The sequence below is a fragment of the Mercenaria mercenaria genome, chromosome 16 (genome assembly GCF_021730395.1).
Source record: "Mercenaria mercenaria strain notata chromosome 16, MADL_Memer_1, whole genome shotgun sequence".
Lineage (NCBI taxonomy): Eukaryota > Metazoa > Mollusca > Bivalvia > Venerida > Veneridae > Mercenaria > Mercenaria mercenaria.
The window spans coordinates 62881402-62908173 of record NC_069376.1 but is presented as its reverse complement, the minus strand read 5'-3'; the positions used below and the strand labels follow the sequence as shown (position 1 = coordinate 62908173).

The 26772-nt window shown below is 35.7% G+C and overlaps 1 protein-coding gene and 1 long non-coding RNA gene across 2 annotated transcripts in view; one reads left to right on the top strand and one right to left on the bottom strand.

Moving 5' to 3' along the window:
* LOC128549757 (uncharacterized) overlaps positions 1-26772 on the bottom strand; it is a 132455-nt gene that overhangs the window by 35196 nt on the left and 70487 nt on the right. Inside the window, exon 2 of the long non-coding RNA XR_008367916.1 lies at positions 5878-6005. This is a non-coding gene — a long non-coding RNA (uncharacterized LOC128549757). The remainder of the gene's footprint in view (positions 1-5877; positions 6006-26772) is intronic.
* LOC123539746 (protein archease-like) lies at positions 6924-26471 on the top strand. Its single transcript, XM_053527253.1, has 8 exons — positions 6924-7254; positions 9106-9130; positions 9985-9995; positions 13031-13062; positions 16954-17035; positions 19803-19885; positions 24181-24233; positions 25694-26471. Exons 1-8 carry the CDS (start codon positions 7044-7046, stop codon positions 25818-25820), a joined length of 624 nt encoding a protein of 207 aa, XP_053383228.1. The 5' UTR covers positions 6924-7043; the 3' UTR covers positions 25821-26471.

The window sequence follows — 26772 nt, the reverse complement described above, 5'->3', positions numbered from 1 at the left end:
AGGAAACTATTCCAGATATGGATTGCTTCAAACAAACAGATTTTCTTTCTTGCCGTATGCTTTACATTTTTAAAAATTATTTAATAACAACGCTAAAATGTTTTGCTAACATTCGAATACTTCAATAGGTATTTGCCACAATCTTTTTATATATAGGATTGGCATGTTTGCTTTACTTAAGACATTTGTCAGACGAGTTGAAACTTGTTATCTCTGTAAACAATTTTCTGGAACCCCTTCTGCGTCAAAGACACCAAATACTTGGAAAAAGAACAAAAACAACAAGTGGCCAGATTCATAACAGATCAATATAGATCGCGAGGGAAAGGGTTATGCTATATGGTCTTCGATTCAGAAGTCTGCAAGTCATGAAGAAACTAGGTACGCAGCTGGAATACAGGTGCTACCTCGACATTGCTGTGATCATTTAACTCTTATAAAGGCCAAGGGATCTATTAAAATAAAACAATTCAAAGACACCCTTGAGTGCGCTCTTAATACTCTGTTAACAGTTCTACGTGTTTTAAAACTATTCAAATAATACACCGCCATATTAAGGAACCTTCTCTCCCAGCGATAAATTGAAAAAAGACAAAAAAAAAAAAGAAAAAAAAAGAAAGAAGGTTTGTACAAGCTGAGACAACAAGTAGCTTTAATACGGACCTGAATAATGTTTATAACTTAACCAACTTCTCCCTTCCTATGTTTGTCATGCAACGCAGTATGTTCAGATTCAGATCCCGAAAAATGAAGAATGATTAAAAATAGGAACTATTTAAATACTTGAGGTAATTGGTGGTGATGTTCAGATCATGTCCCGAACACACGTTTGACTGCATATAATAGATAGCCATTCAAGACTATAAGATGAGGGCCGGTATTGTATATGTAGAGTCGTTGCATTTTTGTGTCTGTTTGTATATATGTACATTTTATGGTCTGCCACACGACTGCCCACCACAAGATTTACCTTTTCTCAAATTAAAATATAGGGGCCTCCGTGGTCGATTGGTTAAGGTCGCTGACTTTAAATCACTTGCCCCTCACCAATGACGGTTCGAGCATCATTCGAGGCGTTTAATTCTTCATGAGAGGAAGCTATCCAGCTGGCTTACGTAAGGTCGGTGGTTCTAACCAGGTGTCCGGTCGTGAAGAACTAATGCACGGAAGGGCACCTGCTGTCTTCCTCCACCATCAAAGCTAGAAAGTCGCCATATGACCTATAATTGTGTCGGTGCGACGTTAAACCCAACAAAAACAACAACACCAAATACGTTTATGATTTTAGTAAACAGTTTACATATAAATAACGTTCAAATTCAAATGAGTTCTTGAAAATGTGCATAACATTTAAATTTACAATACTTGCTACGAAATGATAATGCAATGCTGATCAGGATTAATGGTCATAATACAACAAATTAAAACAAAAACAGTTAAGAGAATGACAAATAAAGACACAGTTGTGTACTAAATAATTAAAGAATTGAAACGGAATCACCCGAAATAAATTATTCTGAACTAATAAGCACTATTTTCTCTCAAGGAAATAAGAGGGATGCTGATTAGGATTATCAACAAATCATCACTTTACAAACAAATACGAAAATCTTGTTCATATGAACATCCAGTGACATAACATAAACCTTTTATATCTACAGTAACTAACACTAAGGGATAAGTTTAATATAAAGATAAGCAACTAATGGATGCTAGAATTGAAACAACTAACGCGTATACAATAAAAAAGGCAACTAAACAACTAAAGAGTACCGCAGGCATGACCAGCAGATGACCCCTATTGATTTTGAGATCAGTATGTCAAAGGTCAAGGTCACAGTGACCAGGAACAGTAAAATGGTTTCCAGGCAATAACTCTAGAAAGCTTGGGCCTAGTGTCAGGAAAATTGATAGTTATGTTGGCCATGACCAGCAGATGACCCCTATTGATTTTGAGGTCATTAGGTCAAAGGTCAAGGTCATATTGGCCAGGAACAGTTAAAACGGTTTCTGATCTTCTTGTCCAAAACCATAGGGCCTAGGGCTTTGATATTTGGTATGTAGCAAAATCTGGTCCTCTACCAAGATTGTTCAGATTATTTCCCTGGGGTCAAATATGGCCCCACCCCGGGGGTCACATGGTTTATATAGACTTATATAGGAAAAAACTGAAAAACCTCTTGTCCAAAATCACAGGGCCTAGGGCTTTGATATTTTGTATATGACATCATCTAGTGGTCCTCTACTAAGATTGTTCAAATTATTCCCCTAGGGTCAAATATGGCTCCGCCCTGGGGTCACATGGTTTACATAGACTTATATAGGGAAAAACGTTGAAAATCTTCTTGTCCAAACCACAAAGACTATGACTTTGATATTTTGTAATGTAGCATCATTTAGTGGTTCTCTACCAAGTTTGTTCAAATTATCCCTCTAGGGTCAAATATGGCCCCGCCCCAGGGGTCATATGGTTCATATAGACTTATATAGGGAAAAACTTGGAACATGTCCATAACTTACATCATTCAAATTTGGACCACATGTATAGTTTTGAGTGGCAAGATGAACCTTGACATGAGCTGACCTTGATCTTGACCTAGTGACCTACTTTCACATTCTGTAGCTACAGCCTTCAAATTTAGACCACATGCATAGGTTTGTGTACCGAAAAAAAACTTTGACCTTGTTATTGACCTAGTGACCTACATTTTTGAAGGTACAGGCTTCAAATTTGGACCACATGCATAGCTTTTTGTTCCAAAATAAAATTTGACCTTGATTTTGACCTAGCAGTTTTGTGTACTGAAATGAACTTTGATCTTGAGATTGACCTAGTGACCTACTTTCACATTTCTGAAGGTACAGGCTTCAAATTTGGACCACGTGCATAGTTTTGTGTACCGAAATGAACTTTGATCTTTAGATTGACATAGTGACCTACTTTCACATTTCTGAAGCTACAGGCTTCAAATTTGGACCGCATGCATATTTTTGTGTTCTGAATTGAAATTTGACATTGATTTTTACCTATTACCTACTTTCACATTTCTCAAGCTACAGCCTTCAAATTTGAAGCACATGCATAGTTCTGTCTACCAAAATGAACTTTGAAATTGATCTAGTGACCTGCTTTCACATTTCTCAAGCCACAGCTTTCAAATTTGGACCACATACACATTGTTTTGTACCAAAATGAAATTTGACATTGATTTTGACCTAGAGCTAGTCTTCAAATTTGGAACATTCAAAAATGGCTCAGTGGATGGCGCCAAGATCGCTCTGTAATCTCTTGTTAGGTTAATAGGTTAAAGGTCAAGGTCAGATTAAACCAGAATGGTAGAACTTTTGTTTACAGTGAGCATATAATTTCTGTTCCTTGTGCAATTACTGAATGCATCAAGGGAGGCATTTCGTGTTCGATGAGCTCTTGTTATACTTTTTTTCTGTAAACTTAAGAATTATTGTGCTTTAATCTATGAAATAGTTATGTACAGGTCTGATATAGATGAAAAAGTCAACATTGAAGTCGCATAAAGGGCAAAAACAAGCATTTGAAACAACAGACTTAGCTAAGCAATTACTTAAGTTTTTCCGTGAAATTTGGGCCAGAACATTATATATAGAATGAGTGCTGCAGTCGGGACTATGCTGTTCTGACAAGATACCAATACAGACGGCGGGTAGTTTCTATTATCCCATACAGCCAACTCTGAGAGAAGAAAATATACCAATGTCATCATATGACATAGAATTTCCTGTATAAATATGGCATAAGTTTCACAACTGCAAAAAAACATTAAGTGAACTAGGTGGAAATCTAAATTTGTGCTTCTTAGAAATTTGTAACTTTTGGACATAAAAAAGACTTTGATATCAATACCTTTTTAATTCAAAGCTTCATGTCAAATACAACATCCCAGCTGAAGATCCTGTTATAGTATCTCTATTGTACTGACAATGAAAAATATGGGTGCTGAGTACTAGTAAGTTGTAGTACATTAACATATATTTTTTCTGTCATTTGACTTGAAGGGCAGTGACCTTATCCAGTTGATTTGACCAACAAAATCAGTTTTGTGCCCTTTCTGTGTAATGCAACTTGTGTAGAATGTTAAAAAGCAGATGTTTCGATCTTTGAACATTTTGAATAGTGTTTTAAACATTTGCCACTGTATGCAAAGGTTTCTACACGAAAGCATTAGGCAGTTTTTGAATAGTTGCAACATTAAAGGTAGCATATGTTATTCATGTACAGAGAACAAGAGTAAATAATATTTGGTTTTCCTGAATCTTGGGAATAGGCAACAACAGGTTTACAATTCTCATAAACGGATTTAGTTGTAATTATTTTTAACAGGTTCAAAATGTTCCAGTATTTATTAATAGTGTTACAAGTTCTAGTCTGTTACACTGATCTGTCTAGCAATACAGAGTCAGTTGTTAATATGTAGTATAAACGCGTGGAAGAGTCTATTACCAATTCGTGAAAGAGCTGGATCATACACAATATACTATTTCTGTCCCCAACTTGAGTCTTTTTTTTTAAGAGTAATACTGTGAAGGCATTAATATTCGTCAGGAACGGATTTTCATGGATTTCGTGCTTGCATTAATCAACAAAATTAAATCCTAAGAAAGAATTAAAATAACCACTTATGTTATCTTAACATTAGAACACATGAAATGTGGTCACTTACTAAAACATTTTGAAAATCATTCTATATTCTCAGATAGAAATCATGAAACATTATTGTATTGTTATTAGTAACTATGAATGACTTATTAGAATCTTTATGGAAAAACATAGCAGTACCGGGTTTTTCAAAGGCATTCAGCACCGTACTACATGATAAATTACTACAAAATCTAATGAATTACAGCATTCGATGATGTTTTTTTTTTCATTGGTTGTCATTCTTTCTGAAAGATAGAATCATGAACGTTGTTATGGAAGGCGTAGGCCTACATTCGATCATTGTGGAAGCTGAGTCTGTGTACCACAAGGAACAACCCTAGGCCCTCTCCATGTTTTATGTCATACAAATGATCTGCTGGACTTGGTAAAATCCTCAGTATGTTTGTTTGCTGGTGACTGTTTACTATACAGGTCAATTCGTTCAAATGACAACCATCTCTTACTAGATAAAGACTAACCTGTGGGGCATAAAATTTAATGCCAAAAATGTTATATTTTAAGTGTTCGTCAGAAATCAATTTTTATGAACTAGATAAAACCATTCTACATGTGAATTCTAATCCTTACCTTGGTTTAACATTATCAAAACATCTTACATGGAAAATAAATATTGACAATATTTGTAAAAAGCAAATTCAGTCTTTTTGTTTTTAAGAGGAATCTTAGGAATTGTGCCCAAGACTGTAAGAAACTGCATAACTGACATGTTGCAAAGACTAAGCCTGGACAGCCAACAGAATAGGAGATGTCGGGCAAGATTAATATTCATTTTCAAAATAATTAGAGGTATGGTACCGTCAACTGACCAAAATAATTACTTAACACGAGTGTAAAAGACTTGTAAGTCTAAAATCATTAGTGACAGTATTAGTTCTAAAATAATTGCAAACATTCAGACTGTTACAAAGTCCAAACAGTATAATTATTATTTTATTAAGGCAGTGCAGGAATGGAATAAACTTGAAAAGACTGCTGCATGTACAGAGACAGTGGAGAGCGTTAAGTCGGCTCTCATTCCCAAAACCTCATACCAAGAGATAATCCTGCGTCGTATTTAGACAAATGCAGATACAGATACAGATCTCCAATAGTGGAATTTTACATATTTTCATGAAATAGCCAACGGTCAAAACACGAAATTTCATGACCACAAAATTAAAAGATCTTACAGTAATACAGACCTGCTCACAGACACAATTTCTGGCATCAACGTACTGGCCACTTTGCTATGATTTTGATACATGTAGTACTGGAACATAATTTTGGACTCATCATCGGAGGAAATTGATCGACTGGCTATATTTACAGTCTGAAGTAAACAAATGATATACATGCATCATAGTCTAGGAGGCAGATTATGTAGTAACCGCCAGGTAGTGTTTTCACAAATACATGTATTTTAAGGAAGTTATGCTGTTGAAACAGAAATACGTACATGAATAAATGTTTTCATACAAAAAAGGGGACAAACAGTTTTTCAAAGAACAGCGACTGTATATAAATATGTACTAGTATATGTTTCTTGGGTGGAAAAAGTTTTTGAGTCACTTTTGCAAATTATTTTCTTATCTCTGAATATTCAGGTTAGAATTATAACAAATACCAGGGACATAAATAGATGTAATGCATTATTCCTGCAAATACCAGCTCAATTAACATTTGACCATGCAATTATTGCCTTCCATAAAAAGTAAAGCATTGGTATTTCATTTGTTTTGATACAGTGTAAGTATTTTATTGAAAAGTATATAAAATTAATGTTTAATTTCAAGAAGTACAGCATTACATATTAGGACCGTCCCAGCCACAAGTACCTCCTGATGATTCCTGGGGCTGTGCCGGCCGCGGCCACCGTAACCGGAGAGGCTTGGGTTAAAGGGGCGAAAACGTAGCTGGGTAACACTTTTTCTACTTCTCTCTTTTTTTCTAACTATCTATCCTTTCCATCTTTTCTCTTGACCAAACCACCCGTCGCGTGATAGTCAAGTGTGACTGAGTCGACGTATGATGTAGATGTAGATGTAGACCCTTTCATGTGCAAATGAAGTACAGAATTGATGTTTTGTTGCAGTATTTTATTGATGTTTTATTTAGTAGTGCATTAGCTCATTTGCATGATACTTTTTGCACTATTTCTAAACCAATAAAATACAGTACTAAATAAAATATTTTTTCCGCGGAAAAGATGGTCGTTCCGAAATTTAGTTAACGGCACATTAAAACATTTCTTACGCACCGGATTTGACCGGAAGTTTCACATGTGTTTGACAACAATGAAAATTACTTCTTATTTTGAAATTTATTCGAATTTTAACTGCAATTAAAGGCATTGACTTACCTCTGCAACATGGCAGAGAAACGGGAACGAAGTGAAGAAATGGAGAACTTGCAGTCTCGGCCTGACAGCGCTGAGAAACACGCTAGGATTGAAGAGAAATCATCCGAGATTGATGCCACCAGTGAGGAAAAAACGGTGGCAACCTCGGGTAAACGGTGTAATACAGGAGCCGAGGGTGATCATATTGGATATCAGGAAAATGCAAATGACAAATATGAATGTAATTATTTGCATGTGTTTGTTGATAGGGACTTCAAAGTTGTATATACTTCCACAGGTGCTTGTCAAGTTGTCTAGTCTTGATGGAAACAGGCTGATTCGGACCGTGGGCGCGGACGTGGCTGATTCGGACCATGGCTGATTCGGACCAAATATTTTGGCTGATTTGGACCACATACTTCGAATAAAAGTAGATAATGACCATATATTTTGGCTGATTCAGACCACAAACTTTTATTTAACAGTCAATAATGACCATAAATTTTGGATGATTCAAATTTTTTTAGAAAATAATGTTGATTATAGCTTATATAGAGGTTTAATTTGAAGTAAAGACATAAAATATACACCATACAAATAGGTAAGAAGTTTTGACAAACTAAAATGCATCATTTATGCATTTAAATAAGGACTTTAATTGTTCTTTGCATCAGACATTAAACTTAATACTCATAAATATTATTTTTACCCATGACATCAGTGTCAGGAAAACTTAGACAATTTGGGCCGAATAAGCCAAGTAAATTTGGTCCGAATCAGCCATGGTCCGAGTCAGCCTGTATTCGTCTTGATGCCCATTAGTCCAAACGCAGTGGTTCCGTTTACGGTACCCTAATCCAGGCCTCTGACTCTAGGATGTTCCATATTCCTAGACAACCCTATGAGGGTAGGCTAGGATTACGGAAGTATTTAAGAGGCATCAAACATATGGTAGGACATGCCTTTATAAAATGATGTTGTAAACTTACTTATTTCACTTAAAATAACTAATTTTCAATAGATTCATCATTTTGCATCTATAAATCCGTACTTAATATTAAGCTGTACAGAACAAAAGACCTACTAGGCCAAATAACAGGACGTTTCAGGACAGCATGTTGAAAATCAAAAGTAGAAAACCTGTGCCATACTTGGAGCCTTGGAGTTTAAATGTAAGATACTTAAGGCAGTAGACTAGGCAGAATAAGGTTGTTTACTATTTTCAATGTGTAATCAGCAGCAAGGTAGCCTGCATCTGATCTCCAGAACCCTTCAAGGCTTGCACCCTTGCACACAATTTAATGAAACTTAACACAAGTCGCTTTGTTTTAGATAAATATGGGACTTTGTGTTTTGTTACTGTGCTATATAGATAGAGTTTGCATAATGCATTCTTGTGCATGCCTACTCTCCAGAACCATTGCACTCAATTTAATGAAACTTCACACAAGTGATCAGTACCAACCTTTCTTGTGCATGGTGCATGTTAGGTTCTTTCAGAAAAATTATCTGCAGAGTTATGGGACTTTGTTTTTGTTACTATACATAGTTTATATATCTACATAAAGTCTATATACATACAGTCCACATAATTATGCAATCTTGTGTGCGTCAAATTGCAATGTACTGTGTCAGTGCATGCGAGGGGTACATTCATCACCTTCAGTGATAGCTCTAGTTTGTTATGTTGTTACGTCATTGCATTATTACCAAATTATTTCCGGTGTTAACTGTTCCTCTCTAAACTTTCAAAAGTTCTACAGAGCCTATGTTTATTGTTTCACAAAGTGATGGTAAATGAATTTACCTTTTCTAGAGTGAGGCGATTACTGAAGATGATGATGATTAATGAAACTAGTATAAAAGATTTAGGATCTTTAAGCCAAGACCATCATAGTATTTGATTTACAATTTGACTTACAGTGTACATTGTAGAAAAGTTTACTGAATCCATTGTTTTTTATTATCTCCCTTTTATATTTTTCTTGCTTTGTAAGTTCATGTGCAGTTTTGACATAAAATCCTTTATGTATACTCTTGTAAACTATATACATATTCTAGTTTAATGTATTTTCTTAATTTTCCTTTGCAGATCTTGACCACACAGCAGATGTCCAGTAAGTATAACACGCACAACTATAGTTTACATTGCTTAATATGAAAAATACTGTATAGATAGAGCTGCAATCAGAGTTACTTTATAAAAAAAACACTGCCAGTTTTATTAGAGATAGTACACAATAGTTGTGGCTAGGTATACATTTATTGTTAAATACATAAAAATTTTAACTTTATTTCTAACACTGAATGCTGTTTATACATACAGCCATGCTTCTGTCATGTTTACATGTAAATTGTACTTTTCACACACCCATGTAATGGGATGTAACAAGTGATCACCTTTTTCCGCAGACATCTACTAAAGAAGTGCATTCTATATCTTGACCAGTTCTTACAAAATTTTTGGGCATAATATCTCGGCCAAGTTAAGTAAGTATTTGAATTGTCAAGGTGGCTGTTGAGTTATGGTCCTTGAATTGATAGAAGTTGTGAAAATTGACAGTATCCCCTTTCTTACTGGAATACATTGTAGTTCCTATGAAGTGTTCACTAAACCAGGTCACAGTGTTTATGGGCATAATATCTCAATCAAGTTAAAACAAAACCAGCTGGTTTGTCCTAGCTTTGTGTTGTTGTTTTTTTTTTCTTGGATAAAGAGTCGTACCAAAACAATTTAGGTAATTCCAGCTTATGATGGTGGAGGAAGACTCGAGGTGCCCCAGCAAGATGGTAATTGTATTAGATGAAATTGAGAAAATAGGTAACTCATCTGCTCAATAAGTAAATGAAATTATAAATCAAAACAGAAACTTGCTGTGACGGGCCTTTTTTGTATTAAGAGGCTGTTGCTTAAACAGTTTGTTAAGACGTCTATTGAATTAAAAGAAAACTGATGTTGTTTTTTTTTCAGGTTGCATGCATGTATCCTTTAAAGATAGTATCACTGTAGAAATAGCACCATTGCAACCATGGTAACAACTTCTTGAAGAGTCTTAGCAGTGAAATTGAAAGCTTTTAGGTACAAGACTTAACTTGAAGTGACTCGTTAACATGTCAGGTGGAAAACATTTATCTTTTAAAACTCCACAAAAAATGTGGATACTGTGTGAATAACCAGTGATGCAATGTTATTGGCGGATGTCCATTGTAATATATCCTTAGGCCTTAAAAAATTGTTTGTTTCGGGTACCATGCTAAAAAAAAATTAGGGTAGACTAAGGTAGGTTGATTTTTTTTTTTAGCTCACCTGTCACAAAGTGACAAGGTGAGCTTTTGTGATCGCGCGGTGTCCGTCGTCCGTCCGTAAACTTTTGCTTGTGACCACTCTAGAGGTCACATTTTTCATGGGATCTTTATGAAAGTTGGTCAGAATGTTCATCTTGATGATATCTAGGTCAAGTTCGAAACTGGGTCACATGCCATCAAAAACTAGGTCAGAAGGTCTAAAAATAGAAAAACCTTGTGACCTCTCTAGAGGCCTTATGTTTCACAAGATCTTCATGAAACTTGGTCAGAATATTCACCTTGATGATATCTAGGTCAAGTTCGAAACTGGGTCACGTGCCTTCAAAAACTAGGTCAGTAGATCTAAAAATAGAAAAACCTTGTGACCTCTCTAGAGGCCATATATTTCACAAGATCTTCATGAAAATTGGTCAGAACATTCACCTTGATAATATCTAGGTCAAGTTCGAAACTGGGTCAAGTGCCTTCAAAAACTAGGTCAGTAGGTCAAATAATAGAAAAACCTTGTGACCTCTCTAGAGGCCATATTTTTCATGGGATCTGTATGAAAGTTGGTCTGAATATTCATCTTGACGATATCTAGGTCAGGTTCGAAACTGGGTCATGTGCGGTCGAAAACTAGGTCAGTAGGTCTAAAAATAGAAAAACCTTGTGACCTCTCTAGAGGCCATATATTTCATGAGATCTTCATAAAAATTGGTCAGAATGTTCACCTTGATGATATCTAGGTCAAGTTCGAAAGTGGGTCACGTGCGGTCAAAAACTAGGTCAGTAGGTCAAATAATAGAAAAACCTTGTGACCTCTCTAGAGGCCATATTTTTCATGGGATCTGTATGAAAATTGGTCTGAATGTTCATCTTGATGATATCTAGGTCAAGTTTGAAAGTGGGTCATGTGCCATCAAAAACTAGGTCAGTAGGTCAAATAATAGAAAAACCTTGTGACCTCTCTAAAGGCCATATTTTTCATGGGATCTGTATGAAAATTGGTCTGAATGTTCATCTTGATGATATCTAGGTCAAGTTTGAAACAGGGTCATGTGCGGTCAAAAACTAGGTCATTAGGTCTAAAAATAGAAAAACCTTGTGACCTCTCTAGAGACCATACTTGTGAATGGATCTCCATAAAAATTGGTCAGAATGTTCACCTTGATGATATCTAGGTCAAGTTTGAAACTGGGTCACGTGCCGTAAAAAACTAGGTCAGTAGGTCAAATAATAAAAAAAACCTTGTGACCTCTCTAGAGGCCATACTTTTCATGGGATCTGTATGAAAGTTGGTCTGAATGTTCATCTTGATGATATCTAGGTCAAGTTTGAAACTGGGTCAACTGCGGTCAAAAACTAGGTCAGTAGGTCTAAAATTATTAAAATCTTTTGACCTCTAGAGACCATATTTTTCAGTGGATCTTCATGAAAATTGGTCAGAATTTTTATCTTGATAATATCTAGGTCAAGTTCAAAACTGGGTCACATGAGCTCAAAAACTAGGTCACTATGTCAAATAATAGAAAAAACGATGTCATACTCAAAACTGGGTCATGTGGGAAGAGGTGAGCGATTCAGGACCATCATGGTCCTCTTGTTGTGGGGGTGGTATTAAGTGGGACTTTTCAGAAATTATTTTTTATGTCAAAAAAAAATGAATACATATACAAATAAGGGCGTTATGCCTTTAGAGCATCAGTAAATCAATTTCTAACATCACTGACCATGAAAAACTCTAAGGCCATAAAACATTTAGGGTAGGACCAAAAATCTAGGGTAGGTCAGGATACTGGAAACAAACAACTTTTTTTTTTACTCCTTATAAATTACCCAGAAAATTGCAAAAAAAGGTAGTTAACTATTGCAACGCATTTCAGATAATGGAGAAGACCAATGTCCTTCCTGCTTCTTTTTTCACCAAAATCTAACAATAATTTTCATTTGCTTAACCATTTTTAAGTTTCATAAATATACATTCTACTTGAAATGAACATGTTGAAAACCTTCACCCGAACTGTGGATGTTTAGCTTTAAATGAAAACTTGAGTGTTCTTTAAAAAGCTTATTGTTGTATGTAAAGATTATTGTTGGAACAGCCTAAAGCTTGTTTACTTTTCAGCCAACTTTTATTTGCGTGTTAGAAAAAACACTGCAGACGTTTAATTAGAAAATTTAAGAAATGCCCACCCACTTAGCTCAATGAGGAGAGCACTAGTTTATCGATACAGAGTCTTGAGTTCAGTCCCTTGGCTAGGCATACGTTTTCTGTTACGATTTTATAATCAGCATTGTGTCTACAGGTTAGTACTGGTGTAGGATCATCAAACACAGCTAAGGTTAACTGCCTGTCATTACATGACTGAAATACGTTAAACCTTAAACAAACCAACAGCAAACAGAGATAAACATGTAGATCTTTGTAGGCAAGTGGTTTCTGTTTACAGGTAGTCCTTAACACAGGTTTGACAGTAATTTATATGTGTAACTGTTACAGTTACCAGTAAGATTTTAACTATTCTATATTCAATATTCTGCTCATGATGTATGATATTAGCAAATTTATTTCTCATTTTTAACGTTGTAGAAATTTATGTAAAATATTGAAATCTATGTAATATTTTGAATATGTAAAAAGTAATAATTTTATAAAATGGCTATTCTAAGGTAGGTTTGTTGATTGACTTTTCAACAGTATGAAATTTAGGTTCCTTGACATCATCAAGGGGGCGAAAGCTTAAAAGAAGCATTTGAACAGGTGAGTGAAAAATATTTAGATTTGTTTTTAATTGAAAGTGTACATGACAACTCTCATGCAAACATGTTTTCTGGTTCACAACACTTCGTTCAAGGGATGCTTCTTCAAAATATGTTAAAAAAGATCATAGTTTTCAAAATAAAATGTTATATTGATTATTTAAACCAATATCAATGTGGTAGATGTTTTAGCTCGATTATTTGGAGATAGTGACCAATGTTCTACTCACCTTTGGGTTGACGTAACATCCTGTTTAAGTTTTGCATGCAGTGCCATCTTTCAGTATACTGTTTCATGTATTTGATTGAAACTTCACACAAGACTTCCTGTCATCAGAGCTACTTACCTAAGTAAAGTCAATAACAATTTCATGTGTAAGAGCTTACAAAATTTCAATGGTTCTACCCAGGTACCTGAAGTAATACCCAGATGAGTAGCTGAGGTCTTTGCCCCTGTAAAAACAAGAAAGTTGCCATACACTGACATCTACTGTGTACATGTAATTTGATTCGAACAAAACATTTTACTGAGTTTTTTTGCCCCCGGCATCTACTGATGCGGGACACATACAGCGATTGTCCTGTCTGTCTGTTCTTTCGTTCATCCGTCCGTACGAGATTAACCAAATGGGACCGTTTCGTCTAGCATCAATACCCCATACTAGAATGACTTGATACTAATGCAAATGTAACCTGTGACCAATCCTCATCTTCAGACATCACCTGACCTCAGTTTGACCTTGACCTTGACCTCATTAGCTCGACTATTCGAAGAATAGTCTAGCTATTCTACTCACCCTGGCGTCGGCGTCACACCTTGGTTAAGTTTTTGCATGCAAGTACATACAGCTATCATTTAAAGGCATATAGCTTTGAAACTTATTGTACCCCCCGACAACAAAGTTGTAAGGGGGGGTATACTGGTTTCAGGTTGTCTGTCTGTCTGGCCGTCTGTCCGTAGACGCAATCTTGTGCGCACCATCTCTCCTTATCCCCTTGACAGAATTTAATGAAACTTCACACAAGTGATCAGTACCAACAGTAGTTGTGCATGGGGCATGTTAGGTTCTTTTAGAAAAAAAAATTGCAGAGTTATGGGACTTTGTTTTTTTGTTACTATTCTATATACATAGACACAATCTTGTGCGCACCATCTCTCCTCATCCCCTTGACACAATTTAATGAAACTTCACACAAGTGATCAGTACCAACAGTAGTTGTGCATGGGGCATGTTAGGTTCTTTTAGAAAAAACATTTGCAGAGTTATGGGACTTTGTTTTTTTGTTACTATACTATATACATAGACACAATCTTGTGCGCACCATCTCTCCTCATCCCCTTGACACAATTTAATGAAACTTCACACAAGTGATCAGTAACAACAGTAGTTGTGCATGGGGCATGTTCCGTTCTTTCAGAAAAAAAATTTGCAGAGTTATGGGACTTTGTTTTTTTGTTACTATACTATATACGTAGACACAATCTTGTGCGCACCATCTCTCCTGATCCCCTTGACACAATTTAATGAAACTTCACACAATTGATCAGTAACAACAGTAGTTGTGCATGGTGCATGTTAGGTTCTTTCAGCGACAAAAATTGCAGAGTTATGGGACTTTGTTTCTTGTTAACATACTATGTACATACAGTCTGCATATGCAATCTTGTGCGTGCCTAATCTACCAAACCCTTACACACAATTTAATGAAACTTCACACAAGTGATCAGTACCAACCCTAGTTGTGCATGGTGCATGTTACATTCTTTTAGATAAATATTCTGCATAGTTATGGGACTTTGTTTTTTGTTACCATACTGTATACATACAGTCTATATACATACAGTCCACATAATTATGCAATCTTGTGTGCATCAAATTGCAATGTACTGTGTCAGTGGATGGGGGGGCGGGGGTACATTCATCACCTTTAGTGATAGCTCTAGTTTATTCTTTTTCTAGGTCAATTACCAACCTCACTGGGTCAAGTTCCATAACTCTAACATGTATTTTGAGCAAATTATGCCCCCTTTTGGACTTAGAAAATTTTGGTTAAAGTTTTACATGCAAGTTACTATCTCCAAAACTAATGCAGATATTGAATTGAAACTTCACATGTGTCTTCAGGGTTATAAAACTAGTTGATAGCACCAAGTCCCATAACTCTGACCTTCATTTTGGCCAAATTATGCCCCCTTTTGGACTTAGAAAATTCTGGTTAAAGTTTTGCGTGCAAGTACATACAGCTATTACCAAAAGGCATATAGCTTTGAATCTTATTTTTTCTTTTTCTAGATCAATTACCTACCTCACTGGGTCAAATCCCATAACTCTGACATGTATTTTGGGCAAATTATGCCCCCTTTTGGACTTAGAAAATCCTGGTTAAAGTTTTACATGCAAGTTACTATCTCCAAAACTAATGCAGATATTGAATTGAAACTTAACATGTGTCTTCGGGGTATAAAACTAGTTTATAGCACCAAGCCCCATAACTCTGACCTTCATTTTGGCCAAATTATGCCCCCTTTTGGACTTAGAAAATTCTGGTTAAAGTTTTGCGTGCAAGTACATACAGCTATTACTAAAAGACATATAGATTTGAAACTTATTTTTTCTTTTTCTAGATCAATTACCTACCTCACTGGGTCAAGTCTCATAACTCTGACATGTATTTTGGGCAAATTATGCCCCCTTTTGGACTTAGAAAATCCTGGTTAAAGTTTTACATGCAAGTTACTATCTCCAAAACTAATGCAGATATTGAATTGAAACTTTACATGTGTCTTCGGGGTTATAAAACTAGTTTATAGCACCAAGTCCCATAACTCTGACATGTATTTTGGGCAAATTATGCCCCCTTTTGGACTTAGAAAATTCTGGTTAAAGTTTTGCGTGCAAGTACATACAGCTATTAGTCTATTACCAAAAGGCATATAGCTTTGAATCTTATTTATTCCTTTTCTAGGTCAATTACCAGCCTCACTAGGTCAAGTTCCATAACTCTTAACATGTATTTTGAACAAATTATGCCCCCTTTTGGACTTAGAAAATTCTGGTTAAAGTTTACATGCAAGTTACTATCTCCAAAACTAATGCAGATATTGAATTGAAACCTAACATGTTTCTTCGGGGTTATAAAACTAGTTGATAGCATCAAGTCCCATAACTCTGATATGTATTTTGGTCAAATTATGTCCCCTTTCGAACTTAAAACTCTTTTGATATTTAACATTTTGGGTAATAATTTCCTGCTTCTGTGACAATATTTCGAATAGTCGAGCTTGGCTGTCTTACGGACAGCTGTTGTTTTGGACTTAGGTTGCTTTATACGGGCCATCTCTTGGTTAACTGAATTGGACCGTTTTCTCTAGCATCAGTACCCCTTACTAGAATGACTTGATACTAATGCAGGTGTAACCTGTGATCATTCCTCATCTTCAGACATCACCTGACCTCAGTTTGACCTTGACCTCGTTTTGGACTTAGGTTGCTTTATATGGGCCATCTCTTGGTTAACCAAATGGGACCTTTTCGTCTAGCATCAATACTCCTTACTAGAATGACTTGATACTAATGCAGATGTAACCTGTGACCATTCCTCATCTTCAGACATCACCTGACCTCAGTTTGACCTTGAACTTGACCTCGTTTTGGACTTAGGTTGCTTTGTATCGACAAGGATGCCACCGAGGGCATCAAGCGTTTATTGAACGCAGCTTCTTGTTTTGTCTCAAACCGAGATGATTTCAAGAGCCTTCTCCCACACATGGATGTGTTTATTTAAAGCAGCAAGTTGTATTCTTGTAAAATGAAAATGAATTTCTTGGAAAAAAATTTCAGTAAAATAGTACATTCTATATTGAGCTGCAATAGCATCATTTATATTACAGGTAGTTGTATCAATGTTTAACTATATGACAACAGATTTCTCAACAGTGGAGATGTTAGGAGAACAGGAAGTAGAAGCGGAAGGTATTTATACAGATATAAATATGTAGATATCTTAGTCATTACACTTGAAGAAGAAATTCATACAGTCATGCCTTGTTAATCGTTTTACTGGGTGAATGAAGTAGGTTTCGTAGCCCTTGCTATCAATTTTAGCTCACCTGTCACATATTGACAAGGAGAGCTTTTGTGATCACCTTTCATCTCTTTGTCTCTCGTCCATCCACAATTTTTTTTAAACACGAAAGAGACTACATTTTGTAATCGATTTTAATCAAACATATTTACATTTTCTCTATTCTTAGTATGTTTATTTCATATGAACAGCATAAGGAAAGGCGCGAAAGTTACGTCATTGCAGCTTAGTGATAACCGACTAAAGTTTTGACGACGTCCTCGTATAGTCAGGGAGAATATTCCTTAAATGACATTGCAGATGTTCCGTCTAGTGAACAGAATGGCCGGGAAGCTGATTTTAATGTTAAATGCCACAAATTATGTGCAATTATAGTATTATATTGTTTGTAAATGGAAAGGAAATACAATGTAAATATAAGAAATGAAACTATTATTTTCGGTGCTCATGTGAAATGAATGACAGAATAGGAGTGGCAAATTAAACATGAATTGCTAGCGTGATTCATGGATTTGCTGTATTTTGTCGTTCATTTCGCATGAACACGGAAAAGAATCATTTCATTTCTTAATTGCACACAACGTGTATTGACATAATATCTCGGTTCCTTTCCAAATTGGCCAGATCCCATCATGGGTTCCAGTGTTATGGCCCCTTAATAGGCCAAAATTTGCTATTTTGGCTTGTGAACAAAATAGAAACCACATTTTGCAATCGATTTTAATCAAACTTGTACACAGCTTGTATTGGCATAATATATGGTTAATTTCAAAAACTGGCCAGATCCCATCATGGATTCCAGAGTTATTTGCTCTTTTAAAATTTACTATTTTGGCTTTTGCAGCTGTATAGAGACTTCATTTATTAGCTCGACTATTCGAAGAATAAGTAGAGCTATCCTACTCATCACGGCGTCAGTGTCAGCGTCGGCGTCACGCCTTGGTTAAGTTTTTTGTACCAGTCCACATTTTGACAAAGTCTTTTGAGATAAAGCTTTGAAACTTTCAACACTTGTTTACCATCACCATGGCCAGTTATAGGCAAGAGCACATAACTCCATCAAGGATTTTGGCTGAATTATGGCCCCTTTTGACTTAGAAATCATGGTTAAGTTTTTCGTACCAGTTCATATTTTGACAAAGTCTTCTAAGATAAAGCTTCGAAACTTTCAACACTTGTTTACCATCACCATGGCCAGTTATAGGCAAGAGCACATAACACCATCAAGGATTTTGGCTGAATTATGGCCCCTTTTGACTTAGAAATCTTGGTTAAGTTTTTCGTACAAGTACATTTTTTGACAAAGTCTTATGAGATAAAGCTTTGAAACTTTCATCACTTGTTTATCATCACCATGTCCAGTTATAGGCAAGAGCATATAACTCCATCAAGGATTTTGGCTGAATTATGGCCCTTTTTGACTTAGAAATCTGGGTTAATATTTCGTACCAGTTCATATTTTGACAAAGTCTTTTGAGATAAAGCTTTGAAACTTTCAACACCTGTTTACCATCACCATGGCCAGTTATAGGCAAGAGTACATAACTCCATCAAGGATTTTGGCTGAATTATGGCCCCTTTTGACTTAGAAATCTTGGTTAAGTTTTCCGTACCGGTTCATGTTGTTTGTAAAGTGTTTGACATATGGCTTTGAAACTTTTATCACTTGTTTAGTATAATAGTTTCTATCTGTAGGAAAGAGTACATAACTCTGTCATCTATTTTGGCTGAATTAGGGCCCTTTTTGGACTTGGAAATTGGTTCTGTTTTCATACAAGTCCACGTTTTGTCAAAATTATTTGACATATGGCTTTTTAACTTCGAACACTTGTTTATTATTATGATTTCCATCTGTAGGCAAGAGTACATAACTATTTTGACTGAATTATGGCCCTTTTTGGACTTTAAAATTGGTTCATACATTGCCATTTAGTGCAAAACTTATCGAATCAAAGAAATACAGGAACATTGTTTGTCTAATCTATTTATTTCTTTTGTCTGAATATCTGTGGAAATATTTTGACCCCATTCTTCAATCAATTTTTCGAATAGTCGAGCGCGCTGTCACCAGACAGCTCTTGTGGTTCGATACAAACTTGCAAAATATCTTTAACAACAGTAGATCTTAGATTCCATGATGAATCAGTCAGATCAAACCATAGGTTCCGGAGTATCTGCCCCTGATTGACCCCTGAAAGAGCTAATATTTGTTAATTTTTACCTTGTGGACACGATAGAAGTGACATTTTACATTTGTTTATAACGACACTTCCACACAGGTCACAATAAGATCTTGGTTTCGAAAACTAGCTAGATACCCTCACGGGTTCTAGAGTTACTGCCGCTTAAAAGGCCAAAAAATTTTAACAAATCTTTATGTCAAAAAACACTGGCCCTATTTCATATATATATTTTCATAGTGTTATCATCCTCTATCAAATTTGTACATGCAAGCTTTGAAAGTCAATTATAGTGATCTTGTTTATTTCCCAAGAGATAGCCATGCCAATTATGGCTTTTGTTCAGTGTGTAGCATACTTTACTTCGACTTTAGATGGCTTAGTTTGTAACATATTTCTTCCTGTTTTCCAGTTCAAGCTATATCATATTATCTCTCAGTTTTTCAGATCGGTCAATTGCAGATTTATTTTTCAGGTGAAGATTTAGAGTCTCTGCTGTTCCACTTCATGGATGAGTGGTTATTTGTTTTTTCAGCCGAGCCATTTTTTATTGCAAAGGTAAGTGTCACAGATAAAGACAGTGAAGTTGATTTGCTATTCAGTTTATCCTAACATAGTTTTAAAATATGTTTTGATGTTCTCACTTATGGAGAATCTGGCATTGACTTGCAGAGAAAAGGTTAATAATGGTACAAAATCCAGGAACACTGGTTAGGTTAACTGCCCACAATTTCATAACTGAAAAAGTTGAAAAATGGTTTTAAACCCTGAAAAAATCTACTTATTTCACTGTGATTTGTTTGAACTTTTAACTATGGTCTCCGTTGTCTGTCTATTAACAGTTTTAATATTAACATTTTAGAGATATTTTTTTTTTGTTTAAGCAATCCTCATGAAATCTACTAAGAATGTTCTGTGAAATCATTGATATTTGTAGGGGACTAACCTTTTTGGTGTGTCAGTCCCAGTGAACAAATTTCCCCATTCATTTCACCTCAAATATATGAAATGCACAAATTCATATCACCATTTGATAACCCATTTGGGAAAAAAACATGAAATTTCATGACAGTGAAATTAAATGATTTTTAGCCCACCATCATCAGATGGTGGGCTATTCAAATCACTCTGCGTCCGTGGTCCGTCGTCCTTCCGTCCGTCCGTCCGTCCTTCCGTCCGTTAACAATTTCTTGTTATCGCATCTCCTCAGAAACTACCTGGGGGATTTTGACCAAACTTTGTCAGAATGATGTATTGGTACCCTAGTTGTGTCCCCCTGAAAATCAGACTGGTTCAACAATTTTTTAGTAAGTTATGGCCCTTTGTTTATTTCTATAATTTACATAGATTTATATAGGGAAAAACTTTGAAAATCTTCTTGTCCAAAACCACAGAGCCTAGGGCTTTGATATTTGGTATGAAGCATCATCTAGTGGTCCTCTACCAAGATGATTCAAAATATTTCCTTGGGGTCTAATATGGCCCCGCCCCGGGGGTCACATGGTTTATATAGACTTATATAGGGAAAAACTTTGAAAAACCTCTTGTTCAAAACCACAGGGCCTAGGGCTTTGATATTTTGTATATGACATCATCTAGTGGTCTTCTACTAAGATTGTTCAAATTATCCCCCTAGGGTCAAATATGGCTCCGCCCCGGGGGTCACATGGTTTACATAGACTTACATAGGGAAAAACATTGAAAATCTTCTTGTCCAAACCACAAAGCCTAGGGCTTTGGCATTTGTAATGTAGCATCATCTAGTGGTTCTCTACCAAGTTTGTTCAAATTATCGCCCTAGGGTCAAATATGGCCCCGCCCTGGGGGGTCACATGGTTCATGTAGACTTATATAGGGAAAAGGTTTTAAAATCTTCTTGTCAATAACCTACAACATTCAAATTTGGACCACATGTATGGTTTTGAGTGGCAAGATGAACCTTGACATGAGTTGACCTTGATTTTGACCTAGTGACCTACTTTCACATTTCTGTAGCTACAGCCTTCAAATTTGGAACACTTGCATAGTTTTGTGCACTGAAAAGAACTTTGACCTTGACTTTGACCTAGTGACCTACTTTCACATTTTTGAAGGTACAGGCTTCAAATTTGGACCACATGCATAGTTTTGTGTTCTGAATTGGAATTTGACCTTGATTTTGACCTACTGACCTACTTTCACATTTCTCAAGCTACAGCCTTCAAATTTGGACCACATGCATAGTTTTGTGTACCGAAACAAACTTTGACCTTTACATTGACCTAGTGACCTACTTTCACATTTTTGAAGGTACAGGCTTCAAATTTGGAACACATGCATAGTTCTGTGTTCCGAAATAAAATTTGACCTTGATTTTGACCTAGTGACCTACTTTCACATTTCTCGAGCTACAGCCTTCAAATTTGGACCACATGCATAGTTTTGTGTACCAAAATGAACTTTGACCTTAAGATTGACCTAGTGACCTACTTTCACATTTCTGTAGCTACAGGCTTCAAATTTAGACCACATGCATAGGATTGTGTACCGAAACAAACTTTGACCTTGACATTGACCTAGTGACCTACTTCCACATTTTTGAAGGTACAGGCTTTAAATTTGGACCACATGCATAAATTTGTGTTCTGAAGTGTAATTTGATCTTGATTTTGACCTAGTGACCTACTTTCACATTTTATCCTTGAAATTGATCTAGTGACCTACTTTCACATTTCTCAAGCTACAGCTTTCGAATTTGGACCACATGCAAAGTGTTGTGTACGGAAATGAAATTTGACCTTGAGCTAGTCAGTAAGTCTTGAAATTTGGAACACTCAAAAATGGCACATTGGTGGGCGCCAAGATCACTCTGTGATCTCTTGTTTCAGTATATTACCTCAAGATCTGAGTCAATTTTGATAGTGCGCAAAATGCTCCAGTAATATAAATATTGGCCCTTGAATAAGTCCAAATTGATAAATGTCATATTGTTAACATATAAGAGGCAATTTTCATACAAAGCGGATGGAATACATGATTGTGGTCATAAGACCTTGCACCAATTTTGAGAACCAGCTACACCAGTTATTTTCCTTGAATCTGACAAAATTGCCAAATTAAACATTGTAAATACATTAGCAGCTACAGCAATCTTTATGAACACAGAATATTTATAGGTACTAGATCCTAGTCAAAGTTATAGGTACTAGATCCTAGCCAAGTTACAGGTACTAGATCCTAGCCAAGTTTAATAATGCAAAGGATGGCTTAGTAAAACCAGACTTGTGGCCCTTAAATAAGTCTAGATTATATTGTTTCACATTAACACGTTTTCTACTTTGTCTATGTAAAACCTTTAATATTGGTCTTTATGAAATTTAGATCAAAAACTAAGTCGCAAGGTCCAGTCATAGAAAAACCTTGTTAATTTTTCAGATGATTAAATATTTTTTCTGCCGAATCTGCATGGAACCTAGTCAGTATGTTTGTCTTTTAAGAGTCTAAACCAAATTTGAAACGGATACTTTTTGATCAATAATAAGGTCACATGGTCAAATTATATAAACGCCTTGATAACATGCTATGGTCACTATATCTACGTGGAACCTGATCAAAAGGTTTGATTTTGTGGAGAATAGGATAGGTTAAAAACTATGCTGTTGGGTAGCTAAAAGAATGTCACTATTTTAAGAGAAAAATCTTGTTTAACTCTCTAGTTTTAGAGGTGTTTGAGTCATGGAATTTGGTTGAGCAATATAGTGTTATCATGGTCCTCTTGTTATACCCCCACAAAACGAAGTTTGGGGGGGTATATAGGAGTGAGCTTGTCTGTCGGTCGGTCGGTTGGTCTGTCGGTACGTTGGTTTTCATGGTTTCCGGATGATAACTCATGAAAGGCTTGACCGATTTAAATAATTTTTGGTACACAGGTTTAACATCAGAAAATTCAGGTCAAGTTCGACTTTGGGGTCAGTAGGTCAAAGGTCAAGGTCACAGTGACTCGAAACAGTTAAACGATTTCCGGATGATAACTTGAGAATGCTTGGGTCTAAGATCATAATTTTTTGTACACAGTTGTAACATGAAAAAATACAGGCCAAGTTCGACTTTGAGGTCAGTCGGTCAAAGGTCAAGGTCACAGTTACCCTGAACAGTAAAACGGTTTCCGGATGATAACTTGAGAACGCTTGGGCCTAGGATCATAAATTTTGGTACACAGGTGTAACATCATGAAATACAGGTCAAGTTTGACTTTGAGGTCAGTAGGTCAAAGGTCAAGGTCACAGTGACTCTGAACAGTTAAATGGTTTCTGGATGATAACTTAAGAATGCTTGGGTCTAGGATCATAATTTTTTGTACACAGGTGTAACATGATAAAATACAGGTCAGTTTTGACTTTGAAGTTAGTAGGTCAAAGATCAAGGTCACAATGACACGAAATAGTTAAACATTTTCCGGATGATAACTTGAGAACGCTTGGGCCTAGGATCACAAAATTTAATAGGGAGGTTGGTCATGACCAGCAGATGACCCCTATTTATTTTCAGTTCCAAAGGTCAGAGTGACCCGGAACATTTAAACCTTTTCTGGACAATAACTTGAGAACGCTTGGACCGAGGATTATGAAACTTAACAGGAAGGTTGATCATGACCAGCAGATGACCTGTATTGATTTTGAGGTCAGTAGGTCAAAGGTCAAGCAAGTTCAGTTTTGACATTGGTTTAGGTCTGTGACAAGGCCATATTTTGGGGGTATAATTCTTCACTCCTGTGATAACTCTAGTTTATACTTGACATTATGCATTTGATTTTGATATAGAATATACTGAAGATAATCTTTATCAAACAAAAGTTGTATTTCTTTCTGTTTCAGAAAGTAGTCATTACAGAATTTGATAAAGAAAATTTCAAAATAAAATCAATAGGGTAAGTAAGTTTATTTTTCAGTTTTAAGGACCTAGGAGGCATTAGGGTTTGAACTGTCTATCGTTCTGTATATTACACTTTCTTGTGTACTCAGTTCCTCCTACAGTTTTCATCCAGTTCAAATGAAACTATTTTATCATCAATAGGGAGTGGAAAAGAGCATATCATTAGAATTTTAATTTCCTATTTTTACTAGACCACCAGAGAACAAACGGCTTGAGGTTTACTGTTGTGACCGCTTTAACTGTCTGTCACCAGTCTGTCCACACTTTTTAGCTCATCTGATTTTTTGGAAAAAAATGATGAGTTATTGTCATTACTTGATCAGCGTCGACATTGCCTGGTTAAGTTTTATGTTTAGGTCAGCTTTTCTCTTAAACTATCAAAGCTATTGCTTTAAAACTTGCAGCACTTGTTCACCATCAATAGCTGACCCTGTACAGCAAGAAACATAACTTCATTCTGTTTTTTGCAAGAATTATCGCCCCTTTTGGACTTAGAAAATATCAGATTTCTTGGTTAGGTTTTGCGTTTAGGTAAACTTTATCTCCTTAACTTAGAGCAGTTATTCGCCATTAAAAGCTGACTCTGCACAGCAATTACAGTAACTCTACATTGCTTTTTGTAAGAATTATGGTCCCTTTTGGACATAGAAAATCATGGGTAGGACAAAATTTCTAATAAACAGAGACAAAACAATCAGATGAGCGTCTGCACCCGCAAGCTGGTGCTCTTGTTTTAACAGTTGTAGCCAGGCATTTAATTCGAAATTAAATATTTTTACAAATGTTTTAAAGACTTCAGTTCAGTTGTGAAACAAATTTCCGAGTTATTTGAATTGCTCTCTTGTCTGCTTTCTGATAAGTGTCAAAACTGTCATCAAAGTGTTTAATGTCAACTTGCACCTCTTTTCCATATTTATTCTTCTAAAATGGAAAATAATCCTGTTTATTTCATTAGATTGTGGAGATAGTGATGGTATTTAACACATTATTTGGCACCATATGGGTACCAGGAAAGATTTCCAAAATATTTGATCTACTATTTAAAAAAATGGCTTTGCAGTTAATTGGCATACTCTAAATCAGATATTACATAATAATGCAAAATGACTCTTTAGACATCTTTTATTCCGCAGGATATGTAACCTCTTGCTGTTCTTTAGTATTAAAACTTTGTAAGCTTGACATCGTGCTGACATACTTTATGGTGGCATACATGGGTCAGTTGATAGAGCTTTCCTTTTTCATCCACTTTTGTGTCTGTTTTACATGCAAGACATATAAGCATTGATATACTCCACATAGGATAATTTACTTGGGTGTTGCCATTAAGAAATTATTTTGCAGGCATATTACATCATTGATGTGTTTAGATATAAAAAAAAAAACATGGTTCTGCTATACACTATTTCTTAAATAAAAAGCAATGTACAAATATGTTAAATACTATATTTTCAGTTACGGTGAAGAGTTTGACATTCAGAAACATCCGCAAGGTACAGAAGTGAAGGCAATCACCTATTCAAACATGCAGATATATGATGACGAAGACAGACATGAAGTATTTGTGATCATTGATATATGATAGTGTACAATAGTTAACTTTCTACAGTAGGTTGAAAGGAGTGAGTTATAGCAAAAAGTTTTATGGAAGTGAATTATCATCTCATTGTGAAAATCATTTTATGGCATGATGAAAGTGAATTACCAGTATGGGGAAACACTGGTGTAATTTTTATAACAAAATGGGTTATAGTGAAAATCAAGAATATTTGTTACAACTTGGAAAAAATTGCTGTGAAAATCAAGTATATTCGTTACAAGGTTAGAATAACATGCCAATTATTGTGAAGTCGTTAACCAAGCAGATTTGTTTTAACATATAAGAAACAAATCGTCATTAAAACATGTTTGTCACAACAAAGTTAAATGAAAGTCTAATCTTAATTATCTGCTACTGTTGCTGTGACAACAGTCACAGCTTAACCATCTGTATTCCTTAACCAAAACAATGTGGACTGGACTGGAAATAGTATGGTATATAGGACTTACTGGACTTACAGAGTTGGGAGGTGTATTGGACTGATACTGATGTTTTTACTAAGATCTGTGATGAAGAAAGTTAAACGAATTTTTGAAGTTGAATAGTGTTTGCTCAGGTTGATTGATTCCATACATTTGTTTGCCAATTTGTCTTTTTACCAAACTTTTATAGTATATACAAGTTTGAAGCTAAGCTATTTTTATCTTTTTAATTACACCTCCAGATACAAGGTATTTGGGGGCTATGTTAGGAGTCACGGATGTTCATCATTCTGTACATTTTTTCAACTCCAGATCTTCTTAACAGCTGGGAAGACTTGTCATAAAATTAGCATCAGTTGTAACACATTACTCTGGTCACCAGGCCAAAGGTCAGGGTCATACTTTGAGGTCAAAAGTCCATATTGTCTAAACCATTTTGAAGATTTTCATAAGTCTAGGGGTAACATCAGTTGTTTACCATAACAAGTTGATATGCAGAGCACACAACCAAG

What these genes read in the sequence shown, in the direction of transcription:
- LOC123539746 (XM_053527253.1), top strand. Translation starts at nt 7,044, where the DNA reads ATGGCAGAGAAACGGGAACGAAGTGAAGAAATGGAGAACTTGCAGTCT. An exon ending in TAAAAGAAGCATTTGAACAG is followed by an intron (nt 13,063 to 16,953) that starts GTGAGTGAAAAA and finishes TTTATATTACAG; the next exon opens with GTAGTTGTATCAATGTTTAA. An exon ending in TTCAAAATAAAATCAATAGG is followed by an intron (nt 24,234 to 25,693) that starts GTAAGTAAGTTT and finishes CTATATTTTCAG; the next exon opens with TTACGGTGAAGAGTTTGACA.